Genomic DNA, 18288 nt, shown 5'->3' with positions numbered 1-18288 from the left:
TATTCCAGAGCCACTGATATAAGCCAGGAGGCAGGTGAAGATAGGGAATTGGATGAGCCAGAGTTTCTGATGGGCTTGAACCAGAAATAGACAATATTCCTATGGTCGTCGCCCTTTGTTGAACTGGAACCAGGTTATTCCGATATGGCGGTAATACTAGATTGTCTGAGGGGAAATGACTCCAGTTATGCCTGCTCTTCTGGATGTGAGGTGCGCGTGAAAGAAAAATGCATAGTACAGTAGTTCAGCGGTGTGGAATTGATCTAATTATTTTATTAGCTGAGTGTCCTTGGGCAAGTTCATCTATCAGAACTATCTATAAAAATAGCATTTAATAAGTACCAGGAGTTGTGAACATTAATAAAGACATCCCCTAAAATTGCCCTTTGAGAGTGCCTGGCACATAGTAAACAATCCTTAAATGCTCACCATTGTTATGTGTTGGTTTCTTGGGGGAAATGGAATCTTTGAAGGAGGAAAGATCAACCACAGGTGGCGCAGATGCCAAGTCCTAGGCAATTTGGGGAAAGAAGGGCTCGAGAAGGCTTCAGAGAGGTAATAGTGGAGCTGGGACTGGAAGCACGAGTAGAACTTAGATAATTTGATCTGGGAGAGTTCCCATTTTTTCTGCCATTTGAGGGAGCTTGTAGCAGAAAGGGGATGGAGCCCCGGATTAGAAGCAGTGGTGTCTTTGTTTTCTGCACTTACTCAGCATGAGCTTGGGCACACCACTGCGTCTTGATTTCCTGATGGTAGAGACAGGGCAGGAATATCTGTTCTGCCCAACTCCTGCGGTTGGTGGAAGGCACACATGAGATGAGCCTTGCAAAAGGGCTTTGAAAATGGAAAAGTGTGACACAAGAGTCAAGGCATTATTAGATCCTCAAGTTTAGAAAAGGAGGATCCCAGAGGAGTCCTGAACTACCTACGACCATAATTATACAACCTACAGGCCGCAGGGCTGGGGAAGAGGCACCAAGGGCCCTGCTCCTATGACCAAGGTCCACCCAATGATGGTAACAGTGACGAGGATAGCAAGGACGACAACAGCAAAACAACCCTCTCCAACGCTCATTTGGCACATATAGTCCGTTAGACACGCTGCTAAACCCTTCATCAACATCATCCCTCTTAGTTCTCAGACAATGTCATGAAGCAGCTATTACTGTTTCCAGTTTAGAGGTAAATCAGTTGAGGCTTAGAACAATCATTTGCTTGATTCCACTTACCTAGTAAGTGACAGGGCTGGATTTAACTCCAACTTATGAGACTCCAGCGCTTAAGCTCTCTATGCCGTTTTGCTTTGAATTTTTAAGGGGGGGAAAAATGCTTTTTCCCCCCACCCAGACCCTGTGCATGAGGATGTGCAGGAGTCAAGGCCCCTGTGCATTAACCATGAGGAAAAAAAAAAAAAAAAAAGGTTATTGTTCAGGTAGTCCCTTTCCCGTGATGTAAGGCTCTAATTGGGGGAAATTTAGACTCCACAGTATTTCCTATCACCATCACGCGCTCATCCTAAATCCAGAGATGGAATATAGCAATGAAAATAACCCCTGGTACGCATCCCAGGCTTTATGTAGTCATTGTCTCATTGAAACATCACAAGAAGCCCTTGAAAAACCACACGATTCCTGCTTTCCTCAGGACACCCAGGCTAAGGGAAGTCAAAGACCTTGCCCCAATTCTCCGCTAATAATTGGGAGAGCTGTCTGGAATATCACTACTGATACTAATAAAAATAATAGCAACTGTAGGGTTTTTTTCTTATATCTTGTAGAGAGTATGCAACATGAAACAACGTGTCCTTGAACTTTGCCATGCGATGGTGTGATGTTCAGAGATGTTAAATATTTGCGCTTGCGTATACTTGAAATCATGTCTTTGGTGAAAGAAGCAAATTCTGAACCTGGCAGGAAAACAAAAAGGTTTATTTTCGTGGAGTAATAAGGCTGGCACCGAAGGAAAGGGTCATCAGCTGTTAAATGCTTCGCGCAGCACAAAGGTTTTTGAATGTCACATGTTAAGCTCTTCGACATTCAATAGGAATTTTGCTCTGAATCTCCAGTCCCCTAGAGTACCCGTCCTGTCTGTGCCTGTCAGCCTCAGCGTTAGGTGTTTTAAATAAAGCTGTCCCTAACATTCAAAACTGCTTCTGGCCCTTCCTTTTAGGAAAGGAGCATAAATAAAATGTGTACGATGCCTTTGCATTTTGTTTTCCTTTACCTTGTTCTAACCATGTGCCCAGCCCACCTCCAGTCTTTACAAGTACAAAGCTAAGGTAAAAAGAGCTTTAAAAGCGGGGGTGTGTGTGTGTGTGTGTGTGTGTGTGTGTGTGTGTGTGTGTGTGTGTGGAGGGGTTGCGGGCGGCTCTGGGGAAGTATGCAAATGACAGAAATGTCTCTGGGAAAATTAAGGGAAGTGAAATTCAAGGAAGAGATTCATTGATGTTGTGATGAAACGTTGTCACTGGAGATGATGACAAATTCGAATCCGTTCCCATGGGGACCGGCGTGCTACCTCCTCATCCTTTGACCCGTGGCTGGATGCTGGCTGGCTGAAGAATTGACCCAAAAGATGACAAGATGGTTTTAGTCCCGTCGCCTCATCAGCATTCAGGATCCCCTTAGGGGATGAAGGGGAGAGGATAAAGAAGGATAAAAGATGAAAGCTGAGCTGTGGAAAGAAAAATGTTTTTAATTACACTGAGGAGGATTGTGGGTCCACCTGTAGCTTTTTTGTTGAGAATGTCCTTTGTTTTCTCTTGACGGCAGGGATCATGGCAGGATACAGACCCAGAATCTGTCTGGCCTCTTGGAAGTTTCCGCCTTGGTAGCCGGTCCTCTTGAGTTTAAAAGATACATTCAGGACTTAATCTCTCTGTGGGCTGTCTTTACTCTAATAAATTCTGTTAATGCTTGCCGAGCAACCTAGATTTGGTTGACATGCTAAAAGAGATTGCTTTGAGAGAAGGAAAAGAAGACCCCAGAATGGGGCATGTGGTGTCTATAGCGAGTCACCATCACCGTCCTTGTCCCAAGGGCACACAGAGGTCATCTCAGGCAGTGGAGTCACAGGAGGCCTGAGCACCCCCGGGGAGTCCAGAGATGCTTAAGCTCCATATGCCTCTTTTTTTTTTTTTTTCCCCACACATAAAATGGGAATTACAATTTCATCTTTCTACTCTATAATGACAGATAAATCAATTCAGGTCAAAACCCAGAGGAAAATGTCAAATCCTGAAATTCACCTCCTGAAGGAGAGGAAGAGGTACCTTCATTCTGTTCTCCTTCCAGGTTAGAAACCAACGATCCAACACCCTGGAGGAATTAGAACAATTTAAGGTAGTTTAGTGTAACTCCTACCACAGTAGTCGGGTGATAACAGACCTTGTTCTGGAGGATACATTTCTTCATATGCAGCCCCAACCCTTTTTCATGGTACTGGTAGAATTCAGCAATTCTAAACTTCTTCAGAGTTTTGATTTTCATAGGACTTATAAAGAATTCTAAATGAAATACTAACTATTAAAAAATCTACTTCTTGTTATAAAGTCTTGAGACTCTGTGGCTTAGAGTATTCTGCCGAGGATTTCAGAGCATTTGTCAAAATGGATTTGAGAAGATATGGGGGTGGGGGAGTTTGTCCGTCCGTGCATTTACAGAGCGCAGCAGTGTTCCGCAAGGGCCGAAGCTTTGGCTCTGAAGCAGAATACTCTTGGCTTTGGACCCCGGCTCCACTGCTTCCTGGCTTTGTGACCTTGAGCAAGTTATGTAACCTTCAGCGTGCACTTGCTCGGGCTCCTTGAAAGATTAGATGAATATACGCTTATGAGGTACTTATAAGCATGCCTTGTACATAGGAAGCCCCCAACAAATGTTGGTGACTAATTTTTTAAATAAAGCAAGATGGGACTGACAACATGAAACACTGAGGAGTTTCTGACCACAAGGTGCGAATCTAAGTGGAGAGAGCTTGCTTGCTTTTTTGAGACCTTGGTTAATTGCCATGTGTCTCTGGGGCTGCTCGTAAGTTCCTGCCTCCACCAATGAGCAATGCAGCCTGAGGCCCATCCTAACCAGGAGGCCAAAGGCAGGTCCCCCCCACCCACCCCCCATTCCCAGGCAAGGCCTCTCTCCCATCAGCCAGTACCCACCCCCATCCAAGGAACACTCAGTTCCACAGCGAGCCCAGTCTGCACCTTGACTGATTATGTTAATAGGAGCTCCATTCCTCAGTTTATATGACTTTAAATTTTAAGAATTTAAATGACAAACCGCTGTTGTGACTACTCTTCAATTTGGTTTGTTTGGGGCGCCATAGCTGAGCAGGTAAACACAGGTTTTTGTTTGTTTGTTTAGGGCCGCACCCATGACATATGGAGGTTCCCAGGCTAGGGGTCTATGCCGCCAGCCTACAACACAGCTACAGCAATGAGGAATCCGAGCTGCATCTGCGACCTACACCACAGCTCATGGCAATGCTGGATCCTTAACCCACTGAGCGAGGCCAGGTATTGAACCTGTGTCCTCATCAATACTAGTCAGATTCATTTATGCTGATCCTCCCACACAGGTTTTATAAACCAGATGGTTCTGAGTTTGAATGAGTGGGTGGGTTCTTTTATTTTGTGGCTCATCGATTTAAAATGACAGTACCTCCATTTTGGGGTCCTGTACCTAGTATATGGGTAAGTACCCCTATCCAGCAGCTATCATAATTTTATGAAGAATTCTGAAATCTCTTTGCACTCCATCTATAATTCACAAGCTAGAGTCTTGATAATTCTGATAATTTAGAGGCAGTGCTTCCATCTGAGCAACTTTGCTTAGCTCAGCTTCCACGTGTTTATCTTAGAATGGAATTCAGCCTCCCCGAAACTCAGTGATGTAAACAACTGATTCTTTATGCCTACAGATTCTGTGGTTCAGGTATGGTAAGGATGGCTTAACTCTGTTGCTTGATGCCCGGGGCTTCATCAGCGAAAACCAGGGGCTGGAACTATCTCGAGGCTTTTTGATTCATATCCGGAGCTGGGGCTGGGATGACTTGAAGACTTAACTCAGCTAGAGCTGCCAACCAAACACTTAACCGTGGCCTCCCCATGTGTCTTGGACTTCTTACAACACTGGTACTTGAGCCTATGCCAAGAAAGACAGGCGGAAGCTGCAGAGCCCTTTGTGACCTAGGCTTACAAGGCTTCCAATTTCCATAGCATCACCTTCTCTCAGCTCTTCTGGCAGAAGCCGTTGGAAGCCTACCCAGATTCAAGCAGTGGGAGCAAAGGAACCCCCACCTCTCCATAGAGAGGCATCGAAGCCAATTTTTATAAAATACCTGGAATTATGGCTCAATCTGGGACATGTTGGGGCTTTTACTTTCTACCTGTAGCAAAGTAAGCCGTGCAGTCTTTATTCCAACTCTTTAACTCCGCCTTTGTAGAATGAAAGTAGCCATAGCAATATGTAAACAAATGTCTGTGTTTCAATAAAACTGTGACCACTCAAATTCCAATTTCAAGTAGTTAGCAAGGATCACAAAATACCCTTTCTTTCATTCATGTTTTGGCCACGCCTGGGGCATGTGAAAGTTCCCAGGTCGGGGATTGGACCCAAGCCCCAGCAGTGACAGCACCAGACCCATAAATTGCTAGGCCACCAGGGAACTCCCCAAATCCCTTTTATTTATTTTTATTTATTTATTTATCTTTTTAGGGCCACACCTGCGGCACGTGGAGGTTCCCGGGCTAGGGGTGGAATCGGAGCTGTAGCTGCTGGCCTACGCCACAGCCACACCAACATGGGGTCCTCGCCTCATCTGCGACCTACACCACAGCTCACAGCAATGTCAAATCCTTAACCCACTGAGCAAGGCCAGGGATCGAACCTGCATCCTCATGGATGCTAGTCAGGTTCGTTAACCCCTCAGGCATGATGGGAACTCCCCAAAATACCTTTTAAAAATTACATTTAAAAATGTAAGAGTCATTCTTAGCTTATGCAAAAACAGGTAGTGAGCCAGATTAGAATATCACAGTGAGCTAGATCTGACTTTTTTAAAGTTAGAATTCTCCAAATGTGTAGAAGAAACCCTTGAGTATTCCTCTAGAGTTTATGTTTGTATATGTGTGAGAGAAAGACGGAAGTGTTCGCAGTTTCCCTTTTCCTTTTAGAAGTGGGTTTGTGAAGATTTTGTTTGGTATTTTAGTCGTTTTAAGCACACCTTATATTTATTCTGTTACAGAACATTTGTCCTCAAGCGCAATGAAAGACCATCCTTGTAGGTGGGGAAATTAATTTTTAAATTAATTTAAATTGAAATTAATTTTTAACTTAATTTTATTGTGGGCCTTAAAGAGAAAATACATATTTTTGGTGGTGGTGTTTTTAGCCATACCTGTGGCATGTGAAAGTCCTCAGGCCAGGGATCGAACCCTTGCCACAGGGGTGACCTGAGCCACAGTGGTGACGGTGCCGCTGGATCCTTAACCCAGGGAGCTCCATTTGTTGTATGTTTTAAAAATAAGTATTCCATGTTTGTCAAGATGTTACAATCTTAGACCAAAAGATAAGGTCGAGGATGCTCTGGGGTATATTTCTTTGATCTTTATTCATTCATTAGTTTTGTCTGCTATAATTGCCAGGTAGTGTAGTAGGTGCAGAAAATATAGAGAGAAACAAAAGCATATGTAGTACCTTCCCTTACAGAGCATACAGTCTAGTGGGGTAACCAGATGTTAAACAGATGATAACATGAGGGGGTGTATAACACTCTGAGAATATATATCAGCTTTTAAAGATAGACTTGTTCCTGTCATCCTCACCTGCCCATTGACTCTGAAAGTCTAGGCAAAGAAGGTTTTTGATTAGTGTAAGCTGCTGTTAAACACATGGGTATATGTACTGATAGTGAGTAGTCCTGTCTCTGTATTTGGGTTACATTTTGAAGAATTACCGGTATATTTGATGGCCTCTTTCATATTGCTTTGGGAAAGGAAAACCAAGGAATGAAATAGAAATATATAAACATTGAGATTTCTTAGATTCGTTTCCTTCGTAAGAAATCATTTCAAATGGGGGCAGAACTAACCTAGAAGAACAATTTGGGACCTATTGGCTGAATTACAAATTGGAATTACTATTATTATTGTCATCATCATCATTGTGTTTTGTTTCGTTTTTAGGGCCACATCTGTGGCATATGGAAGTTCCCAGGTCGAACTGGAGCTGCAGCTGCCAGCCTACACCACAGCCACAGCAATGCTGGATCCCCGTGCCACTGAGTGAGGCCAGGGATTGAACCCACATTCTCATTTGCTTCTGCTACACCACAACGGAAATTCCTGGCATAATTATTTTTGAGTTTTTTTCTACATTTGATTTTCTCAAATTAGGCACCATTAACTTTGGGGACATATAATTCTTGGTTATCAGGAGTAGCCCTGTGTGTTGTAAGAGGATCCTGGCCTCCACCAACTAGATGCCAGTAGCACCGTCCACCAAGTTGTAACAGTCAAAACTGTCTCCAGACTTTGCCAAATGTCCCCTTGAGAGGCACAACCACCGGTGGTCTTGATTAAATTGGGAAGTTAACTGTATCTATACATTTTATTGCAAAGACAGCAAGAAAAATGTGATTTTTTAATTTTTATTTTTTGCCAGTCTGGTGGCATATGGAAGCTCCCGGGCCACGGATGGAATCTGAGCCACAGGTGCAACCTACACAACGGCAGTGGCAATGCCAGATCCTTAGCCCATTGTGCCTGCCCGGGGATCAAACCTATGCTTCCACACAACCCAAGGAGCTACAGATATGGTGCCGGATCCTTAACCCACTGTGCCACAGTGGGAACTCCCTACATTTTTTTTTTTGTTTTTGTCTTTTGTTGTTGTTGTTATTGTTGTTGTTGTTGCTATGTCTTGGGCCACTCCCCCGGCATATGGAGGTTCCCAGGCTAGGGGTTGAATCGGAGCTGTAGCCACCAGCCTACGCCAGAGCCACAGCAACTCGGGATCCAAGCCGCGTCTGCAACCTACACCACAGCTCACGGCAACGCCGGATCACTAACCCACTGAGCAAGGGCAGGGAGCGAACCCGCAACCTCATGGTTCCTAGTCGGATTCGTTAACCACTGCGCCACGATGGGAACTCCGTCTACATTTTTATTAATAGTAAAAACTCTAGCTCGGGGAGTCTTACTGCAGGTAGACTTGTTAGTTTTTTAGACACACAGTTTGTCCTTTGAAAATGTTGAAGTGGATTTGGACAACCCATTGCCCCATTAAACATTACACTCATCCTCTTACGTCTGGAAAATTTTCTAAACTTCATAGTTTGTACAATATTTAACAAGGCTGAGAACCTCCATTATTTAATTGAAACTTTGAAAGTGCTCAGATATCCCCGGAAGAAAATCACATTTGAAAAATGGCTTGAAAATAACAAATAAAGATGCTCTGATTTGGCTTCATGTTCTCAGCCTGTAAGCTGCTGAATTGTGTGAGATGCATGACCCAGAGGAGGTGATTAGTTCCCCTCTGGTGTGCTGATAATGAATAGCTCTACAAAACCAATTAGCTATAATTCTATCAGTCATTTCATTTGGGTAACGTTTTGTTTAAGGGGAAGAAAAACACACCATTTTCCTTGGAGATCTGTAATTAAGCTGTGATATTTGGTGGGAACAATGAAGGAAAAAGCAGTATGCTTAGCAATTTGCTTTTGCTATTCCCATATGGAAGTCTATTATGATAAAGCGTTTATGATGAAGTGTTCTGTTCACCGCAGTTAGGAAAGACATTTGTCCACGTGAAAGGTGTAACAGACCAAGCACAAGGATATTTCTAACTATACATTGTGTTTTGTATGGATATCTTCATTGTACAACTTCTGAGATTTGCCATTCACGTGAAAGGCTTTAAATGGCGCCCCCTGGAGTTGTGTGGCAGAAGACACTGAATGTCACTTCCCTTCCTTCATATAGTTTCCCCCTGAAAAACCTGTACGAATCCAGAACCATGAATAGTTTTTACTTCCAATCACTATTGTTGCTCGAATTGTACCTCCAAATACCAAAAATCATGCCTGCAATGATAGCAATAGACTTTGTTTTCCTTTCTCCAGCAAGGCATTTTATGGAAGAATATTGTCCTATTTGTATTTGAACATGGGAGACATTTTTAATGTATCATTCTCTATTATCAGATAGAAGTTATTATTTTATCACTATGTGAGTATCCTTCTGTGACTTCTGGGCATTTTGCAGTTTTTGTTTCAATTTACACAGTGAAATAAGACTTGGGTGTGTGTGTTTTACCTGAAGTTTAATACATGTAGCTTGTGACACAAATGAATTAGCTTATAGGAAAAAGTACAACGGGTTATTGGCCTTTCCATTTATTTTGCTTATTCTCATCCCACAGCTGGCCAAAAAAATCCGAGAGAAGTTCAACCGTTACTTGGATGTGGTCAACCGGAACAAGCAAGTCGTAGAGGCATCCTACACAGCTCACCTCACCGCTCCTCTCACCGCAATCCAGGATTGCTGCACTATTCCGCCTTCCATGATGGAGTAAGACTCAGGGTCTTTTTGTTGTCGTTTTAATCAGGAATTGAATTGCTTTTCGTCCATAGTCTAATACCTGTTTACTGCAAGATAGATGCTATTCCTAGCTTAAGAAGCCCCTCATCTTGACATAGATAAGTAATTTTTAAATAAGTGTGATTATAGCGAGGACATTCCTCTCCTGCTCACCTCTTTGTCAGGCTGGAATCCAGGCTCAAAGGTATGAAGTATTGTTTGAGTACAGAGTTGACTAAGTCTAGAAAATTGCACGTGTTAACCAATGGATCATGAGTCTGATTCCGGTAATTTGCTTAATTTAAAGAAATACTTTCCTTCTTCGATAAGAGTAAGAAAAGTTCCCAGGGCATATTTTATAGTGCCTTTAAAACTACCAAGGTAGATGTGGCTTCAGATACTGTTGGAAGAGAATTAGTATCTGACTGGTTGAGGATACTTTTATTTCTTGGCATAGTGATATCTGGAGGGGGGTAGGGTCATGTGATGCTGGAAATTGTAGCAGAAAGAACACTTACCTGAGGAGACAAAGAACTTAATTTTGATTTGGTCTCTAATGAGCTATGTGACCATACCATGTTACTTAATGTTTATTTTTATGCACAGTTTTCTATCAGTGGCTAATAATCTTTATTATACCAGTTTGGAATTTGCTGTTGAGAATGACCAAAAAAATGATAATAAAGTTTAAAAATTATGAGTGTAAATGTTCGCTATAATTAGTATGTATCACCCTTCTTTTTGCACAGCAGGTGCTCTTAAAACTGTGCAAGTGGTGAAGAAGGCATTGTCTTTTGGTGGCTAAATGATGCTTTGCTTCTGCAAACAAGTTTTTACTTGTTATAGTTTCTTAGCGGGCTGTGTAGGTAACAGAGGATGCTCAAGTCATTTTATTTCTCCATCTGTGTGAGGTTAGGATGAGCCTTTTTCTCTGACTTATGCTACCTGCAGCCTAGAGAAGCTCATATTGTTTACCAAATGGAAGATGTATACAATTTGGAATGAGACTGTCTTGAATACAAATCTTAGCTTCAGAACTTAGTTCTCAGGTGTCTCAGCTATTTGATGTCTCTGATCCCATCTGTCTCCATCTCTAGAATGAGAACAATAATGGATACCTCACAGGGTGTTGTGAGCGTTCAATGAACTCAGTTGTGAAAGTACGTTGCAAATCAGAATGTTCTAAACAGAAATTAGCCATCATCTTTACACGCCTTCATACCATAGCGAACATTTCATGTTTTGTTTATTAGGTTTCATGAAACAAGATGTCCTTTTTTAATGCTTGGGGTATCTGTAACTTAATGTTTTAGATAGTTCATCTCTAATCTGAAAATGAGGGTCTAGTTGGGTTTTGAACCAAAAGAAAAACCCATTTCCTGAATGAGAGAAAAGATATTCTAGTAAGGAAGAAAGGTCCTTAGAGCTAGAATAACGCTTCAAACAGTGGTTCTCAGGCAGCATCCTCCACCCCGGCCTTATTCCCAGGGATATCTGGCAATATCTGGAAGCATTTCCTGTTGTCACAGTTGGAAGGCAGGGGCAGTTGCTACTGGCATCTAGTGAGGAAAGGTCAGGGCTGCTCCAAACATTCTATGATGCACAGGACAGCCCCGCAAAACAAAGAATTGTCTGGCTCACATTGTCAGTGGTGAAGAAGTTGCTTCCGAAGGTGGGAGAGCTTGGTGACTTCCGAAGTGGAACTGTAGCAAGGAATCTCTCCAGGGAAAAGGTAAATGGGAGGTGGGGGGAGGCAATAGGAAGCCACGGAGTGAGGCAAACTGTTGAGTTACTTCTTGAAACATTACTAGAAATTCAAGAGGTGGGAACTGTAGCTCAAGGTGAACCCAAGAGCTTGAACTGACTGGCCTCTATTTGTAAATCTACTCCAAATGTCACCTTGCTATTACTTTCTAGTAATGTTTCAAGAAGTAACTCAACAGTTTGCCTCACTCCGTGGCTTCCTATTGCCTCCCCCCCGACCCATTTACCTTTTCCCTGCAGAGATTCCTTGCTCCCCCATCTTTCCTTCCCATGCTGACTCTCCTACACCTCTCTTAGAGTGGAGCACTGGATTATCACATGGTGCGCGTGGAAGGTCTGCCTCCTCTGCTGCTCTGGGCACAGAGTACAGCTCATCCATCTTCACCCTGGGACCTTGTAATCATGCTGGATTACTCTTTGTTGGAATGTGGAATGATTTGAATGTGGGGCTGAGTAAGTGGATGTTGACGCTCAAGAAAATTATTGGGTGAGGGCCAAATACTGGTCATAATTAATAGGGCAACATAGGACAACAGCGGAGAGGTGCTGTGGTTCCTCAAAGCAGAGACGGTACCAGGTGGATAGCAACGCAGAAGATTCTGTGAACTTTAGACGTGTACATCTTGGAGTTCCCGTCATGGCGCAGTGGTTAACGAATCCGACTAGGAACCATGAGGGTGCAGGTTCAATCCCTGGCCTTGCTCAGTGGGTTAAGGATCCGGCATTGCCGTGACCTGTGGTGTAGGTCGCAGTCGAGGCTTGGATCCCGTGTTGCTGTGGCTCTGGCATAGGCCGGCGGCTACAGCTCCAATTGGACCCCTAGCCTGGGAACCTCCATATGCAGGGGGAGCAGCCCTAGAAAAGGCAAAAAGACAAAAAAAAAAGTGTACATCTTGGACTGAGAGATTATCATACTAGGTCAGACGGAGACAAATAGTATATATCACTTATATGTGGAATCTAAAAAATAGTACAAATGGGGAGTTACCAGTGTGACTCAGTGGTGACGAATCCAAATAGTATCCATGAGAATGCCTGCTAGTATCCATGGCCTCGCTCAGTGGGTTAAGGATCTGGCATTGCTGTGAGCTGTGGTGTAGGCCCGCAGCTGCAGCTCCAATTCGAGCCCTAGCCTGGGAACCTTACACATGCCACACATGCAGCCCTCAAAAGCAAAAAAAAAAAAAAAAAAGGCAACCATACAGAAGAACCTATTTACAAAATAGAAACATATATATATGCAAAAGCAGAAACAGATTCAGGGACAAAGAAACTAAACTTACGGTTACCAAAGAGGAAGTGAGGGAGAGGTGAATTCGAAGTATAGGATTAACTGATACTACCATTTGTAAAATAGATAAACAACAAGTCCTACTGTATAGCCCCGGGAGCTATACTCAATATCTTATAATAACACATAATAGAAAAGTATCAGAAAGAGATAGCGTGTGTGTGTCTGAATCACTTTGCTGTACACCTGAAACTAACACAATGTTGTGAATCAATTATACTTCAATTAAAAAAAGACAAAGGAGGGAGTTCCTGTCGTGGCTCAGTGGTTAACGAATCCGACTAGGAACCATGACGTTGCAGGTTCGACCCCTGGCCTTGCTCAGTGGGTTAAGGATCCGGTGTCACCGTGAGCTGTGATGTCGGTCTCAGATTCAGCTCGGATCCCACGTTGCTGTGGCTCTGGCGTAGGCCGGTGGCTACAGCTCCAATTCGACCCCTAGCCTGGGAACCTCCATATGCCGTGGGAGCAGCCCAAGAAATGGCAAAAAAAAAAAAAAAAAAAGACAAAAGAGTGTTTATCTTATTTGATCTGGTCATTTGGATGAATATCACAAAGAAATAGACACATTTATACAAATAAATTGGTAAAGAAAGTCACTGTAATGCCATTTAGAGAAAGAATATTGTGAATACCCTGAAATTTTAATGATAGGAGATTAGTTATTATTCATAAAAGTGATAACATGATAAGATGCAGCCATGCTGTCGAAGAGAATTGTCTGACTTCTGAAAACAGCCATACATGCATGCGCCCATGTACATATGCATTAAAATGTTTTGGGGTAAAGACAATGATTTCCCTCTTGAATGTGCCGAGATAAGGGTTGCCGTCTGAGGTGCAGGCCATCTGAGTATTTGGCAAAAAAAAAAAAAAAAAAGTGGTCTACCTTTAGGTGGATAAAATAAAACATAAAATGTAGTTTCTGCCCTCCGGGAATCTCTCCTTTAGTTTAGTTTCTCATCCATGAGACCTCAGTTAGACTCTTAGAAGGACGAGCTGAGTAAGCAAATGAGTATGAGAGGCTAGACTTGTGTGTTGGACGTGGGATAGAGACGCTCTGGAGCTGCCGTGAACCTTCTCCTCACTGGGCGTAATTGACAAGCCAACCACTACCATCTGGGGTGAACCTTGTAAAACCAGAGCAGTTCTGATGAATAAGCTAAGTCATCAGAAGATGTGCAGGTGAACATAAAACAGGTTCCCTCTGGCGACATGTTAAAGAGAGATCTGATCACAGCTGTCTGCAGCCCAAAGTGCCAGTGACAACTACCCTTTTCTTAGGCTGAGTCTTTTTGGCTTACCCAGAGCCCACTCACCAGGGAAGTGTGTGTAGGTATTTCTGGAGCGAATGCTGAGCTGATGCTTTTCTGGCCATTGGTTGAACTCAGACACTCTCTAGAATTAAGAGGCACTCTCCCCTTTTAATGAGGATTCAAAGATGGCAAAGTTAATAGGAAGTTTTTTGTGTCAGCGCAGGTAGGAATGCTTAGCTGCCTTTCTTGCAGTCTCTCCTAAAATGTGTTCATGTGCATCTTCCAGCCATTGTGGTATCCCATCAAGCACATTTTTAGTCTCTCTTTCCTATATTTCAATCCCTCCAAGAAAGTCTATATTTTCAGTCTCAGGGAGTCCATGTTGGAGTTCCGTGCAAAAAGGAGGAACTCTCAGTCTTGGGAAGCAATTTAAGGACATGACTAAAAACAGTTTATATTATCCTCTATGTCAAGAGAGACTGTTTTCTTATGGAAATAACAAAGTTGCTTTTTAAAATAAATATTCCTGAATTTTAAAATGCATTCAAGGAATATACTAAATGAATGTGACCTGCATTCTAAAGGTGATCCATAAGGCAATGAGTGAAGTCAACAGAAAACGGACTCAAGATTATTGAGAAAAGTCCTTCCAAATTGTAAGATTTTACAATTCTACAAAGCAAACTTTTTTATTCCTTTGAAATGGCCACATGCAGATGCATTAATACCGCTATTGTAATAAATATAAGCAACTTGACTTGAGATAAGGGATTGCCAGCCAGTCTTAGATCTGGATCTTATCCATTCTTAAATATCCGGGCCCTGCGAACATTGTTTAAAACACCACACTGGCCCAGTAGCCCTTGAGCTCTCTGCTACTAACATTGTGTAAGTATCTGTGGCTTATTGACCTTGCTTCCCAACTGTATTAAAGATGAGGTAGTATTAGGCCAATATTTTTTATGACTGATTTCAGCCAATATCTAATTTTTATTTTTTGCTTAAGGCCTAGAATTTTATTTTTACTGACTTACAATCCACATTTGATTTTTGTCACGCTTGATAGTGCATATTTTAAAAAAATAAAATGCCCAATTCTAGAGAGCAGCTTTAAAGTATTCTATTATAGAACACTCTGCAGACATACACCCTGCCGGTTATACTATGATGACAACAGATAGAACCTGCAAAACAGAAGAAAATTGATTTTTCAGAAGATTTTGCTACTTTCCTTCTCAGACCAGTCAACTCTTCTTACTCAGGAGCCCCGGATGTTCTTTTGTTCAGGGTCCTGTGTAGTGATTAGGTATTCCATCAATATTTTTTGAAGGAAGGATCTGAAGAGCTAATAATCTCTAATGTAGAAATAAATAGACTGTGGCTTAATCTAAGACAAACAGACAAACTCATTTTCAGTGGTGTCACCATAAATAGCATGATTTTGAGAATGAGCTCATTTATTCTTGGAATTTAATTAACAGCCCCCTTTGTGTTATTATGGGTTAAGCACTGAGGGTCCGGAAGATCCCGGGCAGCTCCTTTGCAAGGGTTACACAGACATACAAACACATAGTAAGGCTCTTGGGCTATATTTGGCCTATAGATGTGTTTCTCTTGTCCTCACAAGAGATTAAGGGTTTTCAAATTTGCAAGTTTTGAAATATGTTGCTAACATGTAAACTATGGGGTAAATTCTACATTTTAAAAATGCAAATTTCTGTCCTCTAAATTGAGATCTGGCAGTGGTGGGCTCACCTTCCCAACAGGCAAGAGCCAAGCTATGTAAAGAGCAACTCCCTTTGAAATCAGAGCCTGCGTTCTCCCCTTCAACACAGTCCCCACTGGTCCCTGTCGCCCAACACCCAACCCATTCCCAGCTTACATTACCTGTGTGGCCTACGTTTACTCCCAATCTGAAAAGCGTATATACTTTTTTTTTTGGGGGGGGGGTGTCTTTTTTGGTCTTTTTGCCATTTCTTGGGCCGCTCCCACGCCGTATGGAGGTTCCCAGGCTAGGGGTCTAATCGGAGCTGTAAGCACCAGCCTACACCAACTAGAGCCACAGCAACGCAGGGTCTGAGCTCACGGCAACACCAGATCCTTAACCCACTGAGCGAGGCCAGGGATCGAACCTGCAACCTCATGGTTCCTGGTCGGATTCGTTAACCACTGAGCCATGATGGGAACTCCAAGACTATATAATGTTAATACAAGTTTTAAACATCTTAGCCTTGTGCATTCCCTGATAGGCTATCTTAAACATGCATGCTCATTCTGCCAGGTTTAAAGAATATAGCTCCCTTATGTATAACTCTAGGAAAATTCATCCCTGAAAGCTGGCTCACCACAAAGGCAGGGTTCTGCTGTGCACGTCTGAAGCTATTATTTAGTCAGCAGACCCTGCTAGCCCTTGACTTTTACATAAACCAATCAATAATTTTATCTTCCATATCTTTCTTCTTTTCATGACCAAGTTTAGTTTATTCTCAAAAATTCAAGAATGAGTTAACATTAGAAAACCTATTTTTTTTTTTGGTGCAGGAGGGCTTTTTTTTTTGCCTTTTCTAGGGCTGCTCCCACGGCATATGGAGGTTCCCAGGCTAGGGGTGGAATTGGAGCTGCAGCCTACACCAGAGCCACAGCAATGCGGGATCCGAGCCACGTCTGCGAACCACACCACACAGCTCACGGCAACGCCGGATCCTTAACCCACTGAGCAAGGCCAGGGATCGAACCCGCAACCTCATGGTTCCTAGTCAGATTCATTAACCACTGAGCCACGACGGGAACTCCTAGAAAATCTACTTTTGAACTCAAATGAATTTTATTTATAGTTGCATGGCCATCACCACAACCCTGTTTTATAACATTTCCATCTCAAACCCCTAGCCCATCCCCCCCACAACCTGTCTCCTTAGGTAACTGGAGTTTTTCAAACTCTGTGGCTCAGTTTCTGTTCTGCAAAGAAGATCATTGTATCCTTTTTTTAGGTTCCACATAAGTGAGAGTATATGACGTTGGTGCCTCACTGTCTGACTAACTTCAGTTAGCGTGACAATTTCTAGGTCCATCCATGTTGCTGTAGATGCCATTATTTCATTCCTTTTTATGGCTAAGTAATATTCCATTGTGTATATGTACCACCTCTTCTTTAGCCACTCCTTTGTCGATGGACATTTAGGTTGCTTCCATGTCTTGGTTATTGCATATAGTGCTGCAGTGAACATTGGGGTACATATAGCTTTTCAAGTCATAGTTTTCTCTGGATAGATGCTCTGGAGAGGAATTGCTAGGTCATATTGTAATTCTATCTTTACTTTTATTAGGACTCTCTGTCCTGTTTTTCATAGTGGTTTTACCAATTTACATTCCCACCAGCAGTATTGGAAGGCTCCCTTTTCTCCACATCCTCTCCAGCATTTATTGTTTGTAGAGTTTTAGATGATGGCCATTTGACTGGTGTAAGGTGATAGTCTTCCATATCTCTTTTTGTTCTTCTTTTTTTTTTTTTGCTTTTTAGGGTTTTAGGGCCACGCCTTTGGCACATGGAAGTTCCCAGGCTAGGGGTTGGATGGGAGCAACTGCCGCCAGCCTATGCCACAGCCATAGCAACGCGGGATCCAAGCCATGTCTGCAGCCTACACCACAGCTCATAGCAAGGCTGGATCCCCAACCCACCGAGCGAAGCCAGGGTTCAAACCTGTATCCTCATGGATCCTAGTTGGGTTCTTTAACCCCTGAGCCATGAAGGTAACTCCCTTCATATTTCTTACTCCATTTCTCTCCTTCCTTCTCCAGCACCTTTCTTCTGTAGGTGTTCCTACTTGGTAGCATTCTCTCTCTTTTTTTTTTTTTTGGTTTATTTCTGTCTTTAAGAAGACAGGAATAGTGAAGGAGGAACTACTGTGAAGACATGCTTAGATTTTTTTATTTTTATTTTTTTGCATCTCCGAGTGGGATTCATTGCTGTTATCCTCACTTAATTAATGCTTGTTAAGTGAATAAGCAGGAAGGGAACTGGCACTAAGGCATCTAGGCCAGGTATGGGATGAACACAGTAATATCCTGATGGAGCTGCAGTAGGTAAGCAATTTGTTTCCAAGGCTGGGAGACTTCAGCTGTGTAGAGAATTCGCTCATATCCGTCAGGGGATATGTAAAAATCTTCATTGATTCCACAACATGAAGAAACTCTAGGAACTATTGTGAAATTGGTTTCCTGCTATTTTACAAGGAGCTCTTGAAGTTGGGCATCCACTAAGCTTGGTAGTCACTGGGGAGGGCACATAGGACTCATCTCACTTTCTGAGATCCCAAATTTAATGCATCCTTTGGCTGGCATCCTCTATAACTATATGATGTCAGGAATTAAGTCTTGTCACTCAACATTATTAAGCGTAT

At 42.7% G+C, this 18288-nt stretch overlaps 1 protein-coding gene across 1 annotated transcript in view; it reads left to right on the top strand.

Moving 5' to 3' along the window:
- The window catches only part of CACHD1 (cache domain containing 1), a 234174-nt gene that overhangs the window by 113310 nt on the left and 102576 nt on the right, over nt 1–18288 (top strand). The window contains exon 3 of the mRNA XM_047788785.1: nt 9420–9568. Within this exon, the coding sequence (XP_047644741.1) occupies nt 9420–9568 (149 nt within the window). The remainder of the gene's footprint in view (nt 1–9419; nt 9569–18288) is intronic.

This window comes from Phacochoerus africanus, chromosome 8 (genome assembly GCF_016906955.1).
Source record: "Phacochoerus africanus isolate WHEZ1 chromosome 8, ROS_Pafr_v1, whole genome shotgun sequence".
Taxonomy (NCBI): domain Eukaryota; kingdom Metazoa; phylum Chordata; class Mammalia; order Artiodactyla; family Suidae; genus Phacochoerus; species Phacochoerus africanus.
Note: the sequence above shows the minus strand (reverse complement) of the source record. Positions and strands in the feature narration are given on the sequence as shown.